General features: G+C 46.2%; 4 protein-coding genes and 1 long non-coding RNA gene across 6 annotated transcripts in view; 2 read left to right on the top strand and 3 right to left on the bottom strand.

Annotated features, from left to right (window-relative positions):
* The first annotated feature begins 2,903 nt into the window (after positions 1 to 2,903).
* Positions 2,904 to 4,188, top strand: LOC119381185 (uncharacterized). The gene is made up of 3 exons (XR_005181313.2): positions 2,904 to 2,969; positions 3,048 to 3,119; positions 3,763 to 4,188. It is a non-coding gene; the product is annotated as an uncharacterized LOC119381185 (long non-coding RNA).
* A 252-nt stretch (positions 4,189 to 4,440) lies between these two features.
* LOC119381184 (neprilysin-1-like) lies at positions 4,441 to 6,706 on the bottom strand. Its single transcript, XM_037649139.2, has 2 exons — positions 6,359 to 6,706; positions 4,441 to 5,072 (listed from the first exon to the last, which is right to left on the bottom strand). The coding sequence occupies exons 1-2, from the start codon at positions 6,581 to 6,583 to the stop codon at positions 4,647 to 4,649; spliced, it is 651 nt and encodes a 216-aa protein (XP_037505067.1). The 5' UTR covers positions 6,584 to 6,706; the 3' UTR covers positions 4,441 to 4,646.
* Positions 6,707 to 7,260: 554 nt separating this feature from the next.
* LOC119381593 (uncharacterized) lies at positions 7,261 to 12,069 on the bottom strand. Its single transcript, XM_037649368.2, has 3 exons — positions 11,911 to 12,069; positions 8,195 to 9,225; positions 7,261 to 7,744 (listed from the first exon to the last, which is right to left on the bottom strand). Exons 1-3 carry the CDS (start codon positions 12,067 to 12,069, stop codon positions 7,261 to 7,263), a joined length of 1,674 nt encoding a protein of 557 aa, XP_037505296.1.
* Positions 12,070 to 14,294: 2,225 nt separating this feature from the next.
* LOC119382971 (L-aminoadipate-semialdehyde dehydrogenase-phosphopantetheinyl transferase) lies at positions 14,295 to 17,830 on the top strand. Of its 2 annotated transcripts, none has more exons than XM_037650910.2 (5): positions 14,295 to 14,647; positions 15,210 to 15,432; positions 15,516 to 15,637; positions 15,696 to 15,902; positions 17,603 to 17,830. In XM_037650910.2, the coding sequence occupies exons 1-5, from the start codon at positions 14,498 to 14,500 to the stop codon at positions 17,744 to 17,746; spliced, it is 846 nt and encodes a 281-aa protein (XP_037506838.1). In that variant the 5' UTR covers positions 14,295 to 14,497; the 3' UTR covers positions 17,747 to 17,830. The 2 variants fall into 2 exon arrangements, with proteins under 2 accessions (XP_037506838.1, XP_037506839.1); XM_037650911.2 differs by having other exon boundaries at positions 14,384 to 14,517.
* The window catches only part of LOC119382970 (nascent polypeptide-associated complex subunit alpha, muscle-specific form), a 32,178-nt gene continuing 29,323 nt past the window's right edge, over positions 17,768 to 20,622 (bottom strand). The window contains exon 14 of the mRNA XM_037650908.2: positions 17,768 to 19,189. Coding sequence (XP_037506836.1) covers positions 19,004 to 19,189 — 186 coding nt within the window. The 3' untranslated portion in view covers positions 17,768 to 19,003. The remainder of the gene's footprint in view (positions 19,190 to 20,622) is intronic.

The following is a 20,622-nucleotide window of genomic DNA, read 5'->3' as shown; positions in this document are numbered from 1 at the left end:
GGGACGCCGTAGTGGAGGGCTCCGGAAATTTCGACCACCCGGGTTTGTTTAACGTGCACCTAAATATAAGTACACGGGCCTCAAGCATTTTCGCCTACACCGAAAATGCGGCCGCCGCGGCATGCCGGGATTACCATTCTACGAGAACCTCTCAAGCGTCACCGATGAATATTCAGAGACTCAAAAATAATTATGGCAAGAAAGAAAGTAAGGAGTAGTCAGTGCAATCGTATCTGTAATCACGCCGTATTTTTTTTTTTTTTTCATTTCAGTACGAAGAATTTATTAGCCTACTTAAGGTGAGCAAATATAAACACACCTTTCTTGCTTTGGTTCGCCACATACACGGCTTATTTCATTCGCAGGAAGAAGACCAAAAGCGAACCAACGATGCCATCAGAGGCTGCCTCGCGGGAGTCAACAAAGAACTCGGCTTCACGTAGGAACTTGGACAGAGCGTTTTGCCAATGTTTTGCCTAATCTCTTCACTGTGGTTTCTCAAGTTGGAGGACAGAAAAACGAAAACGCTAACTCACATTAAACATGTTTTTATAACTTATATCTCTCTCATTATTGTTCTCGTAACGCTAATCATGCACCATCTGCCAGCAGTCAACATGCATACCAGTAATGAATAACTTCTCAGGTTTTACGTGCCAAAACCACGATATAATTATGAGGCACGTTGTAGTGAAGAGCTCCGGAAATTTCCACCATCTGGTATCCTTCCACTGACATCGCACAGTACACGGGCTTCTAGAATTTCGCCACCATCGAAATGCGTTCGAAACCGCGTCTTTCGGGTCAGCCGTCGAGCGCCGTGACCACTGCACCACCGCGGCGGAGGAGAAACATGCATACCAGAATACAGCGCTTGATCAACAAACATTTCCACGAGAACAGGAGGCCCATGTTCTTCGAGTCTTGGCTTTTTACACAAAGACAGGAAGAATGCCCTAATAAAAAAAAGTGCTCAACACACCATGTTAATGTTTGGAGGTATCGTTCTCAAACGATTTTCTATCCTCACGAGTGACGTCAAAGCTTAAAAGAGAGCACGCGTTCTTTCATCTAAATTGTTTAAGTGGTCCAGACTTCTCCCATAAAAGCACATATTGAACCTCGCGCTATCACGAGTCGTATGCTGCTTAATAATTTATCCCGTTTGCACTAAAGCGTACTTAACATCTTGCACATGGAATAAGGAACTTGTGTGCAACACGAATGGAATAGTTGTCTTATTCTTGGCGTACAACGTCGTAACACTACGTTGAAACTATGAGAGAGGTAACGGAGTAACCTTGGCCAGCTTGGGTTCTTCGACGTTCACATAAATTAAAGTATACGAGCACAGGGAGATGAAACCGCGATAGCCGTGCTAAAGAAGCAGATGTGACGCCGTACAACAGTAACGCTCGCTGTCAGGTTTGCTGGTGTACGATGCATTGTTCATACGGTTGCCAGCATATGCAAACACGAAAACGAAAAAAAAAAAGAAGAGACAGGAGAGTGTTCGCTTTCAACAGGGTTATACTTAAAAGTCTGGCTTTTCTTTTTAACAACGAAGCTGTTTAGCAAATCGTTCCTTGTCCAACGAACCAATAAACTATCATCATCATAAACGGGTATGCGCCCCAGAAACTGGGTAAATCCCACTACTCACCACTGCTCCACTAAAAATGAAGGCAACAGTAGCAACAGTTAGCCCAACAAATGGCTGCGAAGCGATGGCGGCGAGCCGAAGACCCAGAGTACGTACCACGAGAGAATACTAGGGAACGTGAAAGGCAACGGCGGCTGCGAGAAGACCCGAAGCGATAGAAAGCCTAAGCCAACGACGACGTGCCCGTAGATCTATGAGAGGTGCAGACGCTTGGTTTCAGCGTGAGTTTGTCTCTGAAGTTCGGACAACCGTGTCGTGTCTCTGACTGTCTGTGGTTTAAGTCGAACCTCTCTGCGCTGAGAACAACCTAGCATCACCTACCTAAAGCATAGCAACAACCTAGAAGCAACCTAGAACCTGCATCACGTAGCTAAGGCCTAGAAACAACCTAGAAGAAACCAGATTAGTCTTCAGAATCGTCCAGTTTCGCTGTTTCAAGGCTTGCGCGGCTTAGTGCAAGCATCGCCAATTTTCTTCTTTCTTTTTTTTCGTGTGTATGCGCTGTCATCCGTACGAACCGTACATAAGCTGGCACGAAAGTGCCTAACAACTTAATTAAAATTGAAGCTCCCCATATTCACATTTATGCCATACGCACGGATTGATACGCAATAATTGAGGGCTAAGTAATGCACCTACTTTCGTTTCCAGCGTCTACACTTCGTGTCACGTCAGTGTAATTTTGACTCGAACAAGAGTATCAGAGCCAACATTACTTTTAGCGACCAGATTTGGAGCGACATGGCGCGGTTATCGCGAGTAATTGCTCATAGCAATCGTTATACTAAACAAAAAAAAACGATGACTTATTTCAATCCGATAATACTCTGTTCTCAGCCCTATCCAAATCCGAGGGCGCCAACAAAAAGTTCGTAGGTGGTGGTCTCATTGGAGTATACTAAAGCTGATGCGTCTCGTTTGAAATAATAAACGTGTCTGCGTGCGACAGCATTTGATCACGCCAAGTTCGCTATACGTCACTTTCATGACGTGTTCTGTGCAAGGCCTATTGATTCGAGCAGACGACATTCCTTCACAGAATTTTAACGTTCTCGTATGAATCAACTCCGCATGAATTATATACAACACGAAGAACACGTAGCGTGCGTGGCCGGAACTGCCTAATCTCGTGGGCGCGGATGTCTCAGACGTCCGGTACAGAGGTGTCCTCAAAGTCGCGCCCGCTTATGGGGGCGTCTGATCAGACATCCGCGCCCACCGGAGACAGAAAATGTGGCCCATATATACTCGTGCTCGTAGCTGGATCGGACGTCGCCTTTGCAGGAAAGTCTTTGGCTCGCAAAAGGTAGGAATGACGTTTCTTCAGTAAACATCACGTGAAAGCAATCGTGACCACAACGGATCTTTACACCTTTTTAACTAGAGGCCACCATGAGAAAACTACTGTGCTGCTACGTTTTGCTGTTGCTTGCGGTCGAGCTGACTCACTCTCAAGGTAAGCGCAAAATGTCTATACACACCACGTAGATGGCACGAAAAAAAGTTAGATTTTGAAAAACGCAATAAAAGATGAGAATTAGTGCTTATCTTTGCCCTGTCGTTAGCAGCACACAGCATGTGTGGAAAATTCGTTTGTCATCTTTTCTGCAGTGGTCTCCGTTTTTCTTCCGCTATCACTAACAATTTAAGAATCTCTTTATAGTCATATAAAAGATATCAAATTTTGCAATCAATGCTTTGAGGATACATGGGTACTCTGTGTACCTGGTGAAACTATACCAGGTGAAGTTGATCACGCGATGTGTCCACGGCCGCTGTTACACCACTGTAGCGCCGTGCAGTTAGCAGCGAAGACTTCACTTCACGTTTGAAAATTATACAAACTAGCGATTTCTAGGTACCTGTGGAACAAATGTGGGGCGCTATTCAAGCCCCGTTGTTATGCTTACGCCAGTCGGGACTAATGTTAGTTAAGGAGCTGTACGATATCTTTACTTAAAAAGCTAGATCGAAGTGCAGTTCACTATTCAAACAGATAGGGTTTAAAAGCCTATAATAGTGGCACACTTACGCAACGTGTGCCATCGAGTATTCGCAAAGTTCGAGGTCGCGACGACATTTGTTTGCCTTGTTTCCAGAACCTGCAAGCTGTCTGGACCGGAGAGTCCTTCTAAACACTGGGAAAGAATACCTAAGGTCCCTCGTCGCTAAGCTGATACCAAAGTACGTCAAGGACTACATCTCCGGCCTTCCACAAGAAGAATTCAAAAGCATGCGAGAGACAGAGAACTATCCCTAGCTTCCTTTTTCGCTACTTGTGTTTTGGATTCTCGTAGGAGGGTCGACAAGCTACTACTTGAACTGATAAGCTTGCAGACAGAAAGCGAACGCTATTGTTACTTGCGCCATGGGCCTGTGAGAGTAGTTGAAGCCGGCCGCAGTGCTCGAATCTTCCCTGACCCAGCTACATGATAGTGTCGCGCAAAAAATGCTAGCGCCCGTGCACGAATGGCTGGCGATATGTAGCACGGTATTGTTCGCTTTATGAACATTAAAAATATATCAACGAGTCTCCTTGGTGTCATGTCAAGCTTCATTTTACAACAAACACCTAAATGTGCGCACGCATTATAGACATCACTTAAATGTATAATAACGTTTCGTCCAAGCCCATAACGCCATCCGAAGAAAAAAAAAAGTACCTATGTAGCACAGAGCTGTTCCCATGTAACTACAAACGGTCACAATCGTCAACAAACTAAATCTATATACTGGAGGCAGGGTCACAAATGAACTAATAACTGAGCGTGATAACAAAATGGATAGTTCGCAGGAAAAAAAAAAGAGACTCGCCGCAATAAACGTGCTGCAGGAGCTTCACATTAAAAATTCAACGTTTTCATCGATTAAAACAAATAACAATTACTCGCGCATGGCCAGCACTATAACGGACATTCTCCTCTGTGCTAACATTATACAGTTGACGCGCTCTCCGCAAGTTGTCGCGTCTCAATCGTTGTTCTCAATAGTGGGGCGGCGTCTGTGCGTCCAAGTGAGACCGCAGCGATTTCCTCACTATTGCCTGTCCGGGTTGTGCCCAATCTTCGTCCCAGAAAGTACACCGTTTGGGTGACACCATCGGCGATCCCGTCGAGCAGTTGAAGGCGTCCGCAAACTGCGGCGTATGCTTGAGTGGAACATTACAGCGGAAGGTGGCTGTGGAGGACCGCTGGTCGCGCACGTTCTCGCACTGCTGGTAGCAAAACGCCACGAAGAACAGCTGCTCTTCGGTCATCCATTCGAGGCCCTTCAGCCGCTGTGCGGACGCCGTCGAGACGAAGGCCCGATAGGCCGGCAATAGGCCCACGAAATCTCCCAGCGCGGCCATCTTGTTTAAAGTGCCTAGGTCGGCTCCCATATCTTCCTGGTAGGACTTTTTCAGGCATTCCTGCGGGTTACCAGAGCGCTATAACGTTACGACCGTACAGACGCCATCGCTTCTGTCAAGAGCACTAGTGTTCTGCCATAGCGATTCTGTCAAGAGCACTAGAATGTACTGTCATAGCAATTCTCTCAAGAGCACTAGAGTGTTCTACCACAGAAATTCTGTCAAGGGTACTAGAGTGTTCTACCACAGCAAACTTGGCAAGTGTAGAGGTCGGAGCATGTTGGTATTCCTGTGTGAAATGCTTCCACACCCTCAATTGAATCAACGCGGTTTGTGTTTGCCTGTGTCCCCGCCTTTCGCATATGCTCGTTTTACCGTAGCAACGAATGAGTAACCATGGAAGTAATAACAGAGCAGATGTAACAGTCAAGGTACTTGGCTCAGTACTTTGCAGCAAGTCCTTTAGGTAGTGCCTCTCAAACTGTCTAAGAAAGCCCACACCAATTTCTCTGCATCGCAATGCGCCACCTCGCCTACCCCCTCTATAGGGAAGATACTCCGACGTCCGACGCGAGCGCCCGCGAGGACGTTGCGCTTCGTCACGCCGAGCCAGCGACGCTACGCCAGGCGCAAATCGGTCTCCGCTACAGTCAAGCCGGCTCCAACGCGCCGGTGCGATCGCATCAAGGGGAGCACATTCGCAGTAAAGCGAATAACGCCCGCGCCACCTGTCGGGAACCGACGAAACAGCCCGCGAAGCAGGTTTCTGTACATGCGAGTCCGGCGCGGCTGGCGCGAAATGCAGCAGGATCTATTCGGCGCCGAGCGACGCCCGAACGCGCCAGCAGCCGTCGGCCGCGTCGGTGGTCAGCCGACGCGGCTGAATCAAACTGAATCAAACAAGAATATTTGAGAAAAAGAAGACCTTCCGGTAGCTAACCAAGCCATTTAACTTTTAAGCTTTCATTTTTTAAAAATAAAGAATCTCTGGACTACAGCTGAAAGAGGCTCCTTTTTCATTACGCGGCACACACGTTATGCCAAAAACTGGATACCGCATCGAGTGAGGCACTTGTGGACGGGAAACAATAAAAACGTACCTTGCGCTGAACTACAGCCATGTCCCTATGATTACATCCATTCAAATATCTCGCGGTATAGGCGGCGATAACCATTCATGTACCTCATATTGTTCGAAAAGAAACGAATATTCTACAACTTCGAAAAACCCGTTGTAGATTCGAATACAATAATTAGATTTAGATTCATATCTGCACTTTCGAATATCCACACATCCATACTATATTCGCCATCCGGGTTCTCGGGTATTTAAATGCTAATCTTACTAATCGGCTGCTGAAGCCGCCTCCACTGTCGTCTGTCCCTGAGTATTCTTGGCCACCGGACAAGTAGACCTCCAGGAGTCCCATCAGTGCACTGGACGCGGCTGAGCCCAGGGCACCGTTGTTGATACCCGGAAGGCCCTCGGAGCCAAAGAAAGGCGGCATCAACAGCGCTGCGGGCACGGACAGCGTGTGCGCTTCCGAGCTGAACGTCACATCCGTGCTCATTGGGTACACGGTCGGCCCAGACGGCGAAGTCTTATTCAGCTGACACGCCCTAATCGTCGACGCCGCTACCGCCCAAGACAGAAGGGCATTGACGCTGCTCGCGTTCTCAGAGTACCCTTTCAGGCATTCTGGAAGTAAACGATCCATCACTCTTAGCGTTCACGCTTCTCAGTACTTAGAACGCACGATAAGTACGCTATGCCTACTTTTTTGTATTTGACCGAGTTCAGTATGATTGTGTTGGGTATATCAATGTTCGGCAAACTTGTGCAGTACTCTGTAAACTTCTTGCCGCAGGATATGGAAACATACGAGCGTGCACTTACGTTTCTTTTAAAGTGTCTTCGTTGGCTTCACCCACCCACTTTCTTCAGGGGGCTATGATATTTACGATGTAGATGATATATCTTACCGAGTTCAAGTTTTCTCGGCTAAAGGCCTTCTTTAGCCAGCTACTACAAACACTGGCTAGATTTGGCTAGCACTACATATACTTGGCAAATTTTTGGTCAGTGATGGCTGATCGTGACTAATATTGACTGCTGACTAATGCTGCCAAACGTTGTTATAACAGTAACACTGTAATCATTCAGTCACACTACAATTAACTATACCATTTCACTTTTACTTCACTAAGCCTGCGATCGGCGGCCCTGTGCAGCTTCGGAACATAAGGTTCACTGTATTTCACATTCGTTATCATCTCGGGTTTTAAGGAAGTGGCTCAACACTAACTCGCCGCACTTTCCTATTTTCTGCTTATCGACCGAGCAGAGAAGCACGCTGCAGTACAGAGATGCTGTGATGTCTTCGGAGCACATCTTATTTCGCTTACCAAGGTCTTGCGAGGGAGGGTAGCCCAAGACTCGGATGTTCTTGGCAAGCTCCAGGTGAATGCTGACCTTCTGGCCCGTACTCATCCAGCTGCTGTCGTCGACGAAGGAAAGAGCCGAGCGCAGAATGACACTGATCATGGTCGAGGCCTCGCGCGTCGCGCGACCTCCGGGCGCCACGACGCCTTCCAGGAACCGTCGGGACAACGCGTAGCGCAGCAACCGTTCTAGCATGGTGTAGCAGTAGAAGTGCCGCAGTTCCACTGGCTCCATAACAGATGGATCGGCGATAGGCAAGATGCGCTTCAGCACCGACCACTGGACGTACCTGCGACAAGACCATGGATAAACGAAAGACCTTCATTGAGGCAAGCATTTCCTCAAAACCAGGGGCGTAGCCTGAAATTTTTATCGCGGAGAAGGGGGCGGTGGGGTTGGGGGGCTTCAGACACCCTTTATGTGTATTCGTGAAATACTGGAAGGGGGGGGGGGGAGGTGTCTGTGCTTTCCATATCGTTGCTGCGCTCCTGTAGATAGACAAGGCTCGGCAAGCTGGAATAATTCGACTATTTCTGGCGCATTCAACTGTTCTGCATAAAATGATGCACTAGAGCAAGTACACCTATTAACTTATTAAGCAATCTCCGAGGTCGGCAAATCGCTAGCTGTTCATAGGGAACGAAATAACAGTGAAATAAGCGGTCGAGGAAGGACATATATGTGTTGCTGTAAAAAGAAACAGAAAGAAAACATTGTCTTGAGTTAAATCCTTCCTCACCTGTTCAGCTGCGTCGTGCTAAACTTTTCGAGAATCTCTTCGAGAAGCCGAATAATGTGGATCGATGCGACGACTATGCAGTCCTGGACGTCGAACTGGATGCGCAGCGACTCACCCAGGTAGAGGAACATGTCGGCCACCGTCACATTGCCCGCGAAGAAGCCGCCTTTCCCGAGCTGAAACACCCTTCTCATGGGCAACCAGGAAAACCTGCGAAGCAGGTCCACCACGAACGCGTCGACGCTGATGATGTCGCGAAGCGTTTCCGCGGGAATATCCATCCCGGTCACTATAGCGAACGCCTTCCGGATGAAGTGGACGCTGCTCGTCAAGTCTTCGATGAAGGGCGCGTACGTGTGGACGTCGACTTTCTCCAAGACGAACGTCCAGCTGGCGCCCCTACACTCGGCGGCGGTGGCGCTCTGCCCTCTCCCGACGTTGAATACGGTCTCGAAGCCGTAGCGGACGTTCAGGTGCACGATGCGCTTAAGCGGGTGTTCGCCCGGTTCGTCGTCGTCGAAAGCTACGCCCTCGACGCGCATGAACTCCCTGAGCGCCTCTACGTTGCTCTCTGGCCGCATGCAGATCCAGTAGAGGTCGGCCGCCCTCACCTCCGAGGAGCTGGACGCCGTAGAGCGCGGGAGGTCGTCGAGGACGCGGCGCATGAGCGCGACGATGCGGTGCTGGTGTGCCGCCTTGACAGTGTATTCTTGCGGCAGCCGCACGCTCCAGCGCTTGCACACGAACTGGTAAAAGTCCGAACAGGGTTCCTCGTCGTAGGACAGCGCATCCTGGAAGATGCTGGAGAACTGGTCGCAGCTGGGCGACGTGCAGATAAAAGGCGGCGTGGTCTGTTGCGTCGACCGGATGTCCTCCTTTTTCGGCCTGGTCATGACGTCGTCCTCGCCCTTGACCAGGACTCCGGCCTTGTGCCGGTAGGAAACCTCGAGCACGTGCCACATGACGTAGATGGCGACCGAAAGGACCATGCTGGCGACGACTGAGATGATCATGTTTCGTCTGACGCCGCCCTGCGATGATGCGAGTTGCACAAAAGTGTCGTGGCTAAACACATATAGCGTTTGCATGAAAACACAAGCCGTGCGAAACAGCACCACGCACACAGAACACTTGTCACTCGACGCTTCGTGTATATACGTTACTTTTTTCTTTGTACCACTTCTGTAGACCTGTTTTCTACAACGCCTAATAAAGCGCTTGCGTATTTTGCGCCTTAACTGTGTAACTGTGACGAGAAAGTATGCGACGATATTAATCCTTCTTCGCGCGCTCGATAAACCATGACACAGGTTGAGAGCGCAAAGGACGAAGACAGAGAAGAGGCTTGACACACACGAGCGCTGACTTACAACAGTATTTTATTTGGAACCAGGCAACCACATATATAGCACAGAAGCCGTGACACATCACGTGTGCGCTGTCGGCACAAAATTCATCTCCCGACGCAAGAAACATAACTCTTTCCCAGAAAGAGCAATAGACGGTTGTGATACACATGCGTCACCTAATCTATCAATTAACTCCGCCTCAATAATCTCGCGGGTTAGCCTATTTCTATTTCTACTCACAACTAAACACTCGTCGTAAGACGGGTCACACGTGGTCATAACAGTGCAAGATCTACAGTGTGCATCTAAAAACCCCCCTCTCATCTCGGATACGTTGTAACGATGAGGCGGAGTTAATTGATAGATTAGGTGACGCATGTGTATTACAACCGTCTATTGCTCTTTCTAGGAAAGAGCAATGTTTCTTGCGTCGGGAGATGAATTTTGTGCCGACAGCGCACACATGATGTGTCACGGCTTCTGTGCTATATATGTGGTTGCCTGGTTCCGAATAAAATACTGTTGTAAGTCAGCGCTCGTGTGTGTCAAGCCTCTTCTCTGTCTTCGTCCTTTGCGCTCTCAACCCTGTGTCATGCCAAACCAACAAGCCCAAACAGCTACCCTAGTCGATAAACCAAACTGCTGCTTTTAATCCTTTGTAGCACTGAACTTGCGTTTTTTTTCTATTTTTCATTAATCTACCGTCGTACGCGATAAACAAATATATACGGAGAGTTTGTTAAGAACGTACATGACTAAAGGAGACAATGAGACCGTCGAGGATGTCAACATGCTTACAGAATGACCTCAATTGCTGACACCTTGTGGCGCAGGTAATGAATTAGATAAGAGAATCACGATTTCTCCTATTCACATGGATTCCAGCTATATTCGTGTTGGAGCGGGCGTTCGTTGCTGACACACATATATATATATATATATATATATATATATATATATATATATATATATATATATATATATATATATATATATATATATAGTTATGGAAGTTTATCCTGCTTTCGTTCCTTTACACGCATAGCGGGCCCATTGCCTATAGTATAAAAACACTCACGAGCTTCCAAATAAGCTTTTTACGAATGAGTGACTAGTGCGGCCTAGTGTTACTTGATCTATCCGCACCCGCGCTATCCTTCGTCCAATGATGATACGTTGCTGCACTTTATTGCAGTGCGTCCCATGGTGTCTGTTAAAGTGCGTTTTAAAAATTAAGAAAACAAGGACAAGTAAAAAAGTAGACGTATTCGCTAGCGCATGTTGCGTCTAGTCCTCCCATGTCTATGCTTAGCATTGTTTAACAATTATTACGTATAACAGCCCAACATGCCGCAGTCGTCATAGTACAGCGTGAGTCACGTGCCTCTCGAGGTACGGTAGCAGTGAAGAAAGAATATTAAACTTATAAATTATTTACAGTATTAACAGAAACTTATGGCTCTGTTGTGAGTCATGATGTGAAGGGAGCAGCAGACTTGAAAAGGAAGAGGCGCGCGCACACACACACACACACACACACACACACACACACACACACACACACACACACACACACACACACACACACACACACACACACACACACACACACACACACACACACACACACACACAAAATAGGAGCATAAACCAGTGCCTGTGTATGCCCTTTTTTGTGAGCGAGTGAGACTACTTTCTTTTCAAGTTTTTCGCTTCGTCTTTAATATTCCCTCAAGACTGGGTAAGTAAGAAGAACACACTGTTTAGCAATCGCAGCCATTACAGGAAAACACAGAAGTAGGGAAAAAAATAAGATGGAAATAAAACTTGGAATTCAAGAAATCATAGAAAGAGTGACGCCAATTAAATTAACGTAGCCATCTTGTGTTACCCACGAAATGGAATGTGGCAATGCAAACGAGCACTCCTGCGGCTAGCCCGGCATCATCGAGGCCTCGGCAAAGGAAGGACTGAGAGTCAGGCTTGATCTAGAGATTCGGTACTATCATACCCATAGGCGCGCGGCGTTCTCCGTTGGGAAGGGGGGGGGGGGCAAAGTATTACTGACCCTTCCCCCTCCCCCTCTTCCTTTGGAGGAATCCGAAAGGAACCAAGCTTCGAAATGAATGCAAAAATAAGAATGAAGCAATGGCGTGCTGCTCACAACGGCTTGCCTTTGGGTTCCGGCTTTTCGGGGTGAAAGTGGGAAGAATGCAGAATCAGGGGCCCTCGACCGCCATTATCGTAAAAAATCTGCATAGCCATATAACCCTGCTTATTAAACCATGATGGCCTGGTCTGAGTGAGCAAACATATGGTGCTGACTTGGCGTCCCCCCCCCCTCCGTGCCCAGGCCTCTTATCATACCTCTTCGTTGCTGTCAGGAGGGTGCCCCTCGCTGGTCCCTTTTCCGACCACAGTCTGGTCAGGCACGTCGGGAGGGCAATCCGACGGTTGATCCGGCAGGAGGTCGCTCGGGCGATCCTCCGGTTTCAGCACCGTATCCCCGCCGATCCAGACGTTCATGGTTTCGTTGCGATCCTCCTCTTCTTCCTCCTTCTTCCAGTTCTCGTTCCAAGCCTATTGCACTTGCTTACAACATGACCTATAGTCCATGAACCAGACGTAAGGAGGTAAAATATTCAAGGTAACTTAAAGAATCAATATGATTTCTATAAGAAAAATGAAGGAAAGGGACAGGGTGAGCACTGGTGCGGGTTGTGCGAATATTCAAAAGTATCGAATAACGAGCCCATAAACGGTCCTATACGATTCGGTGCTCGAATCGAATAGGTAGCCACTGTTAAAAAATCTTGACACATGATGATGATGATGCTGATGATGCTTCTAGGATGATTGGCACCTACCCACTCAGGGGGATCGGCCAAGAGTCGGTCGGATCATATACTTTTCGCATAGTTCCCGAATGCTTAAAGTTCCCTATTGTAAATCCAACCAAACATAAAGTTCGAGGTAAAAAAAAATCTTCGGTAGAAACTCCTTTTTGGGGAATTGTAGGGAATCATTATTACAGCGAAGCTGCAAGTGGCACACCTGCTTGATTTTGCGGCGTCCATGCGCGCACTGAAAACCCACGTAACCTCCTCCTAGCGAGCGATGAAGTCACATAATGACGACATCAACTGACATCGCAGATATTTAGAAACCCGCTTTCCAGACCAAGCTCTCCTCCTTTCTCTTCCTTAAACGTCCCCTTATTTGAAGCATTAAATTAAAGTGGAACGCTTGGCGCCCTCTATGGAGTGTCGGAAAAGCACGAGAGAAAAACATTCTTCATGAAAGGTACAGACAGTTCATTTTGAACTTAACGTATCCTCCTTTACAGCACTTGCATCTCGATTTGCCAGGAGTGAAGCGTGCAGGTTGTTCATTCATTCATTCATTCATTCATTCATTCATTCATTCATTCATTCATTCATTCATTCGATCATTCTGTTCACTTTTAGTGCTGTAGTTGTGAGTGGTGGGTAAAATACCTAGCAGGACACATATACTTCGTGTGTGTGTGTGTAGCTCCGCTGTAAGAATTTTTTACAGTGAAGTTGTGAAACGTTTTCACCCAGGGTTTGCCAAAATTTGTGGCCGAGATAAAGCTCCTCGTTTTTTAGCGTTCAGGCATGGACATGTGCGTAGCGAATGGGTGCAAAGTCAGGCGAACTGTGAAGCCGGGTGCTTTTCGCCAAAGACGGAGTCATCGACGCTCTGATTGGCTGCAGTTCTAACAGCCGAGTGTAGCACAAGACGTCATAGGCTCTACTTTGCGCTACACTCGTCTGTCTGAGCCTGATGGTTATACTTTATAGTGCCTAGAATATTCTAGGCACTACAGTTACTTGGTGCACCTAGGGACCCTAGTGCACCGACTATGTGATATGGTGTATGGATGAAGTTTTTCTTCTTTCATGCGTTCTCGAGAAACATTTCATTTCGAAACCAGAAGCAAAAATATGTAACATTTTACGTGCGACAAACAGCAAATTTGTATATATTATTATTTTTGCCATTTAAAATTATTACGTAACTTGTATTTTATCTCTTCACTATCATCATCACCAGAAACGAAGAAAAATGGACGCGCACAGTCGGAGAGTTCTGAAGAATTTCGGCACTTGCAATTCACATGGAACACCGCAAACTGCCTTTCCCGTCAATGTGAGGTGACCCTAACAAGCTTTCGCTGTAGAGTTCCTCGGTTAAATTATTATCTCCACAAATCAGGATTTTCATTAACTAACCTATGTGCAGTTTGTAATGAACCGGAAACAATAGATCACTTTCTTCTCACATGCCGCCGTTTCGCCTCACTGCGCCGAATAATTCTTGAGAGACCGATTGGCATGCTCGGATTGGCAGTTGATACACCCACCCTTTTATCGTTTGGAGCCAATCAGTTGGGTGCGGGCCGCAGTGTTATTCTGTCAACGCTACATAAATTCATTCAGGCAACTGGAAGGATACGCTGCTAGTGGTACCGCCAGTTACATCCAATTCTTTGATCCCCTTCTTTATTTTTGCTAATTTGTTTTTATATTATGGTTTATCGAAAGCTTCTGCCCCTTTCACCTTTTTTTTTTTTCTGTAAGGAATGTTATTATAGTTCTTATCTAATTTTTCTCCTTTTTTATTTTTTAGCCAGCGTCGTGTAAACCATTTACATTATAAAGTACAGTGTGGCCAATCCCCCTTGTGGGTATGTGCCAAGATCTAGGCGACAAGACAAGACAAGACGAGTTGCAGAGTACGCGAACGTGCGGAAGCACCTGCGCTCCCTTGGCATTTGTTTGCAATACGGTTGTTTTTGAGTTGGGCGGCGCACCGATGGGCAGCTATCCAACTGAAATGCAGAAGCTAATCATCGGCAGTATTATCAGCCTGCCGAGACTGCAGTTGTGATCTGTGCCTAGTAGAACCGGAGAGTGCACTCTTCTGCAGTATGCCTGGGAGCTCCGTAAGGTGGGCATTTAACGTTCGTGCATGGCAACCGACTCGAGAGCAATGGCTGTACGCCTTGCGTTGTGTTCAACCCGAAGAAAAGGAACGCATACAAAAGTTTGTCTTTACCAAGGACGCCAAAGCATCAATGGTTAGTCAAGTGTGACGACTGACGCGTTATAGGGACCACTTTCACAAATACATTTATCGAAGCACACCTGTCCCTTTTCTATAACTCCTCAAATTTCTCTGATAAAAATATCGATAGTCTGTCACATTGTTACTGCTGCCTGCATTATGCCTCTCTGTACAACTCAGAAGTCGTTTGTTTGCCCAAAGCCCCCACACCCGGCTTCCATTATTTTGTAAAACAGTTTGGGTTCGTTTGTACAATGCCACCTCAAAATGTACTGCTTCCCCCAGATTCCCGGATCGGCAATTAGCCGGGTGCTTTCGAGTAGACTACAGTAGATCCGTGGCACACACCACTGGCCAAGAGCCTGGTAGTTTTAAAAGAAAAATTCTTAAATTGTATGTTAGATCTTGTCTATGAAAAAGATGAAATAAAAATTAAACACAAATTTAAAATATTATGAATAGATAAACAGGAAAGTAGAGATATAAGTAATGAAGCAGGGAACTTGAACAAAAATATTAAGCAATTTGGAAAGAGAAAGTGATGGTTAAAGTTGCTTCGTTTTTCTTTTCCCTAGATTGGCAGACTTCTGCTCAGAAAATGCATCAGCGAACTTCGTGCCGTGCCCTACCAAGACATAAACTTCGGTAGAAATGACCATAACAGACCTGTCTTGACGCAGCCGCAACTAACGGGTCAACCTTTCGATTTCAATGTCTCGCACCAAGGGGATTATGCAGTGCTGGCAGCCGACGACTATCCCAGTGTCGGCGTTGACGTCATGAAAACTGAGTATTCCGGTGAACAGTCACTCAATGTACTAGTGTGAACACTTTGCTCCAACTGACGGAAGCAATTGATGACCAAGTACCTTTCACCACAGGTGGCAAAACGATACAAGAGTTCTTTGCAGTCATGGAGAGGCAGTTCACTCCAAAAGAATGGAGCTTCATCGAACAGCCTGGCACTGAAAATGACCTGCTCAGACGTTTTTATCGGCTTTGGGCAAGTAAATCATTTTCCTTCCACTTAGCAGAGCATCGCAAAACTGGTTTTTTTACAGTGCTTGAAGGAAAGCTTTGTCAAGGCTACGGGTGCTGGACTGACTGTTGATCTTCAGCGGTTGAACTTCACTTGCCTAACGAAAGAACTCAAGCAGGCCACGATCACAAGCGACACACAGCTATGTTTCGATGGCCAACTGCTTAGCGACTGGATATTTCAAGAGACAATGCTTGATTATGAACATTGTGTCTGCACAGCCCTCAAGGTGAATCTCGCATTGCACCCATTTTTTTTGTCCCAATACAATGAACAGCGCAAGTGTACATTGTATAAATAACATACAAGAGAAATACAGTGTGACCGTAAAGTCGTGGTGCACACTTGACCGGTCACAGGAAATCGACAAACAAGATGGAAATGTGAAATCTTCACCAAATAATATGGTGACACTTTGCAACATGAATATTGTCGTGTTTATAGCACTTTGGTCACGGATTTGAACTTGGCAAGCCACAGAACTTTCCTCTGCACCATCCACATCCCGAGTGGCATGGGCTGATCCAACGCTGCGCAATTCGTAGTGCTTCGTCATCACCTGTGTGCACACAACCTTGCGCATCATACTGCAGAAACTTGGAGAGTTTTCCTTTTATTTGGTGAAGATTTCACATTTTGATGTTTTGTTGCTTTCCTGTGACCGTTCAAAAGTGCACCATGACTCTACAGACAAACTGCATTGCACTCCACTTTCTAGTTCACACATAGTAGGCAGTGCTGTGAAGACTAGATAGATGCATCTCGCTGCTGGCATTCATGACCAAACCAGACTGTGTCACGCGCTAAAGTGCAGGTGTGTGTCCTGTGTCTTAATATAACTTTAATGTAATACTTTCTCTTTTTGCAAAATTAGACATTAGGTGGAAGGAGTTCTGCTCGCGACTGTGGAATACTAAGTGCATTGCATAATGGAAGCACAAAGGCGTACAAATACGCAATACGACAGATTTGTGGCCACTAGTAGTTTTAATGTAACAGCGATTATTCCATGCAAGTCATTGGAGCATATGCATCATTGAGTCAGCTTGTTGAGTCAAACATAGAATTCTGTGTTTTGCATTTTCTCAGTTAAAAGCAGTTTCAAACTTACGTGCAACTTAAAATCTTTTTGTGCAGAATAATAGCACAGGCCTGTCGTTCACGAATTCTAGAAGGACTCAATGAAATTTCAAGGCTTTGAATGACCAGCCCAAAAAAAGAACCATTCTGTTGATCACCTTGGGAGATAGACTTGGAACGAAAGATTGGGGAACCAAGTTTCAACTTAGTGGTTAGCAAAGAGAAGTACACAGCCCGATTCAAAAAATAGAATCAACAACAGGCAGAGTGTACAATCTACTGCAGGCACTTTACACTTAAGCTGAACTTTGGTAGAAAATTGGGCAAGTATAATTAGAGTAAAGTACAGTGCACTGCTTGACAGCAGTGCACTGTATATATGAGAAGCTATAGAGAGGTCCTAAAGTTTTAAAGCTTAGCAATGAATTAGTCTTACCATCCAGTTGGCTTTAATGCTGTGCTCCACCAGTACACAGCTATGGGGCTGACACCGAGGGGCTGAAAATAAGTATCCTATTTACAAGCAGCAGTGTAAAAAAGTGACTGGTACAATATGTGGAGAAGACTGGAACAGTACATACTATACGTGAAGCAAGAGTCGTATGGATATTCTAATTAGGTGAAAGAGAAGGTGCATAGTTGGGTAGTTACGAGAGATGCAACTGGTGGTGCATACATGAAAGTACATTCACAAAGTGGATCAAATTACAGTACACAAGTCTGTGGAGGATTGGATGCACTTGGAGGTGGCATGCCAGTTTGGTGCAGCGGTGTAGGCAGGATTCCTGGAAGAAGTCATCGTGCTGAATTTGTAAATAATATACAAAATATACACTATCGTGTTTGCAGGTTGGCAGCAAGACCACCCCACCAGATGGCAAGATCTTCACCGTGCTGTCCTTTCACGAACTTACCAACGGAAGTCGTCCATTTGGTCTATCCAATGACTCCGACTGGACCCAATTTGCAGAAAAGTCAGAATTTCCAAAGTGAAATGCCGAAATGCCCACACTATTAAATATCCTGCGCACAGTTTATTTTTTCTTTGTGTAAATAAAAGCACATTCAGAAATTTTACAGTCATCTCGACGCATCAGACAGCCACAGTGCTGGTCGAGCTGGCGTCATTTAGTAAAAAAAAGCCGTGTAAAAACCTTTCTGTCCAGTCTGCACTTTTTGTTCACCAGGTACTTAGAAAAGTGCAAACATTTTCCGACAAAACAATACCATCACTCGGAATGTCACTGCGCACTGGCCATGCTGCCACAGCGGCGCACTCAAATATTTCTTTGATCTTTCCATCAGATTTTACATCTGCTCCCTTCGCACGATAAATATGCAAGCAGATATTATTACAATGACGCTGACTCATTTTCATTTTTTGCAGCATAATCAAGCATGATGCTATACGAACGAAAATGCCTGGCACGAGAAAGCATGATCGCATGCAAAACAAGCAAGTGCTCCATCCATATTCAACGGACAAGTGCATCACTTGCACAGAATAACGCTTGGCCAGTGTAGGCAGAAGCCAAAAGAAAAAAACACTACGGCGTCATTAGTTTTCCTTTGTTCTCCTAGGTGTCCCACTGACTAGGCTTGCACTTATCTCTCTATGGGCAACTGCAGCGGAAACAAAAAAGAGAGAAAAGTTCCCACAGAGAAAATGAGTACCCGCAAAAAGCTTCAAGTACACTGACACAGGTGGCTGGCGATGAACACGCCATCCTATGTAAAATGTGTGTGACCTTGCAGTCCTTTGAACACAACAATTATTACCTTGGCAACTTGCATATGTTGTACACAGTACCCTAACAGTTCCGCAAACGCCCGGTAGCACGTATTTACACGACCTAGGCATGGCAAGTATGGCCGCTACGGTAACGTAACTACATACACAGTGCACCACGCTGGACGCATGCGTTCGTGTCAACGCCTATCAACTGATGCATACATACAGATGCCAACCACCCAATGGCGTGATCTGTAGGGGCCTACACTGCTACAGTCTGTAGTCCGTATGTGCACACAAATTTTTCAGTACGAGCACCCTCATGCAGCACCGTGGCAATACTCGTGAAAAGTACTCTGCAGCACTCGCGGGAGCGAGAAGTTTACAAAGTGCATAACATGTTCGGAAGAAGTGCCGCAGCGCCCCGGTCTTGCGGCCTGCGGGCGAGGAAATTTAGTTGCCTTGCAGGCATTATGTTTTGTTATCCTGCCGAGAAGTTCATTGCTACCCGACACCATTTAGGACAGGCTTTCCACAAAGGCGGCGGGAAAGATGCCTTCGTTTGAAGTTGATCCCAACAGCCTCCCTTGCCACCAGTCGTTGTTCACCTTGCAGGTCACCTGGACTTTGTCTCCAGGGCGCAGGGTGAGTTCGTCCGCGTGCTGGGCTTCGAATGCAAATGCAGCTCGGTAGATGTCCACACTCTGTTCGTGGGAAAAATGGGAGATGTTGCTTCATAACGTGGTCTCCGAGCACAAGCAATAACGGAGAGAGCAGTGGGATGCTAGAGATTTTTGTCGACACACACACTGAGAAGACCCACTAAAATGGTTTCGTACTCTGAGATCTTGCAGTTGGCACTGGCCTACAGTTTGCAACAAAAGAAAGCTCTCCACCACAGTAGTCCAGTGGCTATGGTGCAACACTGTCGAGCTTACAGGTTTTATTCCGACTGAAGCGGTCATATTTTCATGGGGTGAAACACAAGCGCGCCCATTTACTTATAGTATTTTGGTGCACGTTGAAGAGTTGAGGTGGTCAAAACTCATCTTGAATACCCGCTATGTTATGCCTCATAATCGTATCATGGTTTTGGCACACAATTCCCCACAATTGATACTCTTTACGTAATGAATGGGACATGACATAATTTACACATACTTTTGCCCCTTCCACGTGTATTTATACTTATGCGAGCCACACAGTAAGTGTTTCTATGCAAGAGCTTCAAGCATGCATATTTTTACTTGTACACCAGTCATTTGTTAGAGCAGCCATCTTGCATAAAGATTTTGTGTTTCGTAAAACCAAGAACTTGGCATCAACAATTGTGCACTTAATTACATAGCCCGGAAAGGACGAACTGCAATAATATGTACAAGCTCCTGTGGGTAGATACAGTCGAACCCAGATATATTGAACTCGGATATATCGAATTATTGGCTATATCAAACAGTTGCGAAATCCCCTTGAATTTCCCATGCAAAAGTACGGGGCTGGTGCACACGTATATCAAACTCCTGCACAGTGAAACATCCGTTATATTGAACACTGTGCCGTGCCAAAGCCCAGAAAGTGCACTTTTCCTATCAAATATTGATCATTTTTCGGTCGCGTTCTAACAAGGTCCGATCCCTCGTCGCGCGCAGGTGACGAAAATGTGGTGTTATTCCATTGCGTTGATCTAGTTCGGTGCGCAGCACTTGTCAATGCAACGGTATATTTGATGCGCGATCCGCAGGTTTTAACGCACGGGCATAGTGTTTTTCAAAGAGGCTCGTCGCCGAGGACACCAAATGAGAATGCAAAGTGACTTGGCAGCCTCATTGCAATGTTTGCATTCCCTTCCTTGTTTGTTCGTGCACGATGGCATACAAACCCGAAAAGCATGGCCTTCGAGATGTGCAACCTTGCGACGTATTTTTGGTGTTTACGGTTTTAAAACACACATATAGGAGGCTACGCTTTTTTTTTTGCATTTCTCGCCAAAGCAGCGGCTGCCTTCTACAAAGCCACAAAAGCCATTGCTATCGCCAACATGTCTACGGTGAAGAAATTTTTCATTGTCAGCGTTGTCTCTTGTGGTATGTGGACTTGTGTACTTCATGCTTCATTCTTGATAAATTGTCATTTGGGA

The sequence above is a fragment of the Rhipicephalus sanguineus genome, chromosome 2, assembly GCF_013339695.2.
Source record: "Rhipicephalus sanguineus isolate Rsan-2018 chromosome 2, BIME_Rsan_1.4, whole genome shotgun sequence".
NCBI lineage: Eukaryota > Metazoa > Arthropoda > Arachnida > Ixodida > Ixodidae > Rhipicephalus > Rhipicephalus sanguineus.
Note: the sequence above shows the minus strand (reverse complement) of the source record. Positions and strands in the feature narration are given on the sequence as shown.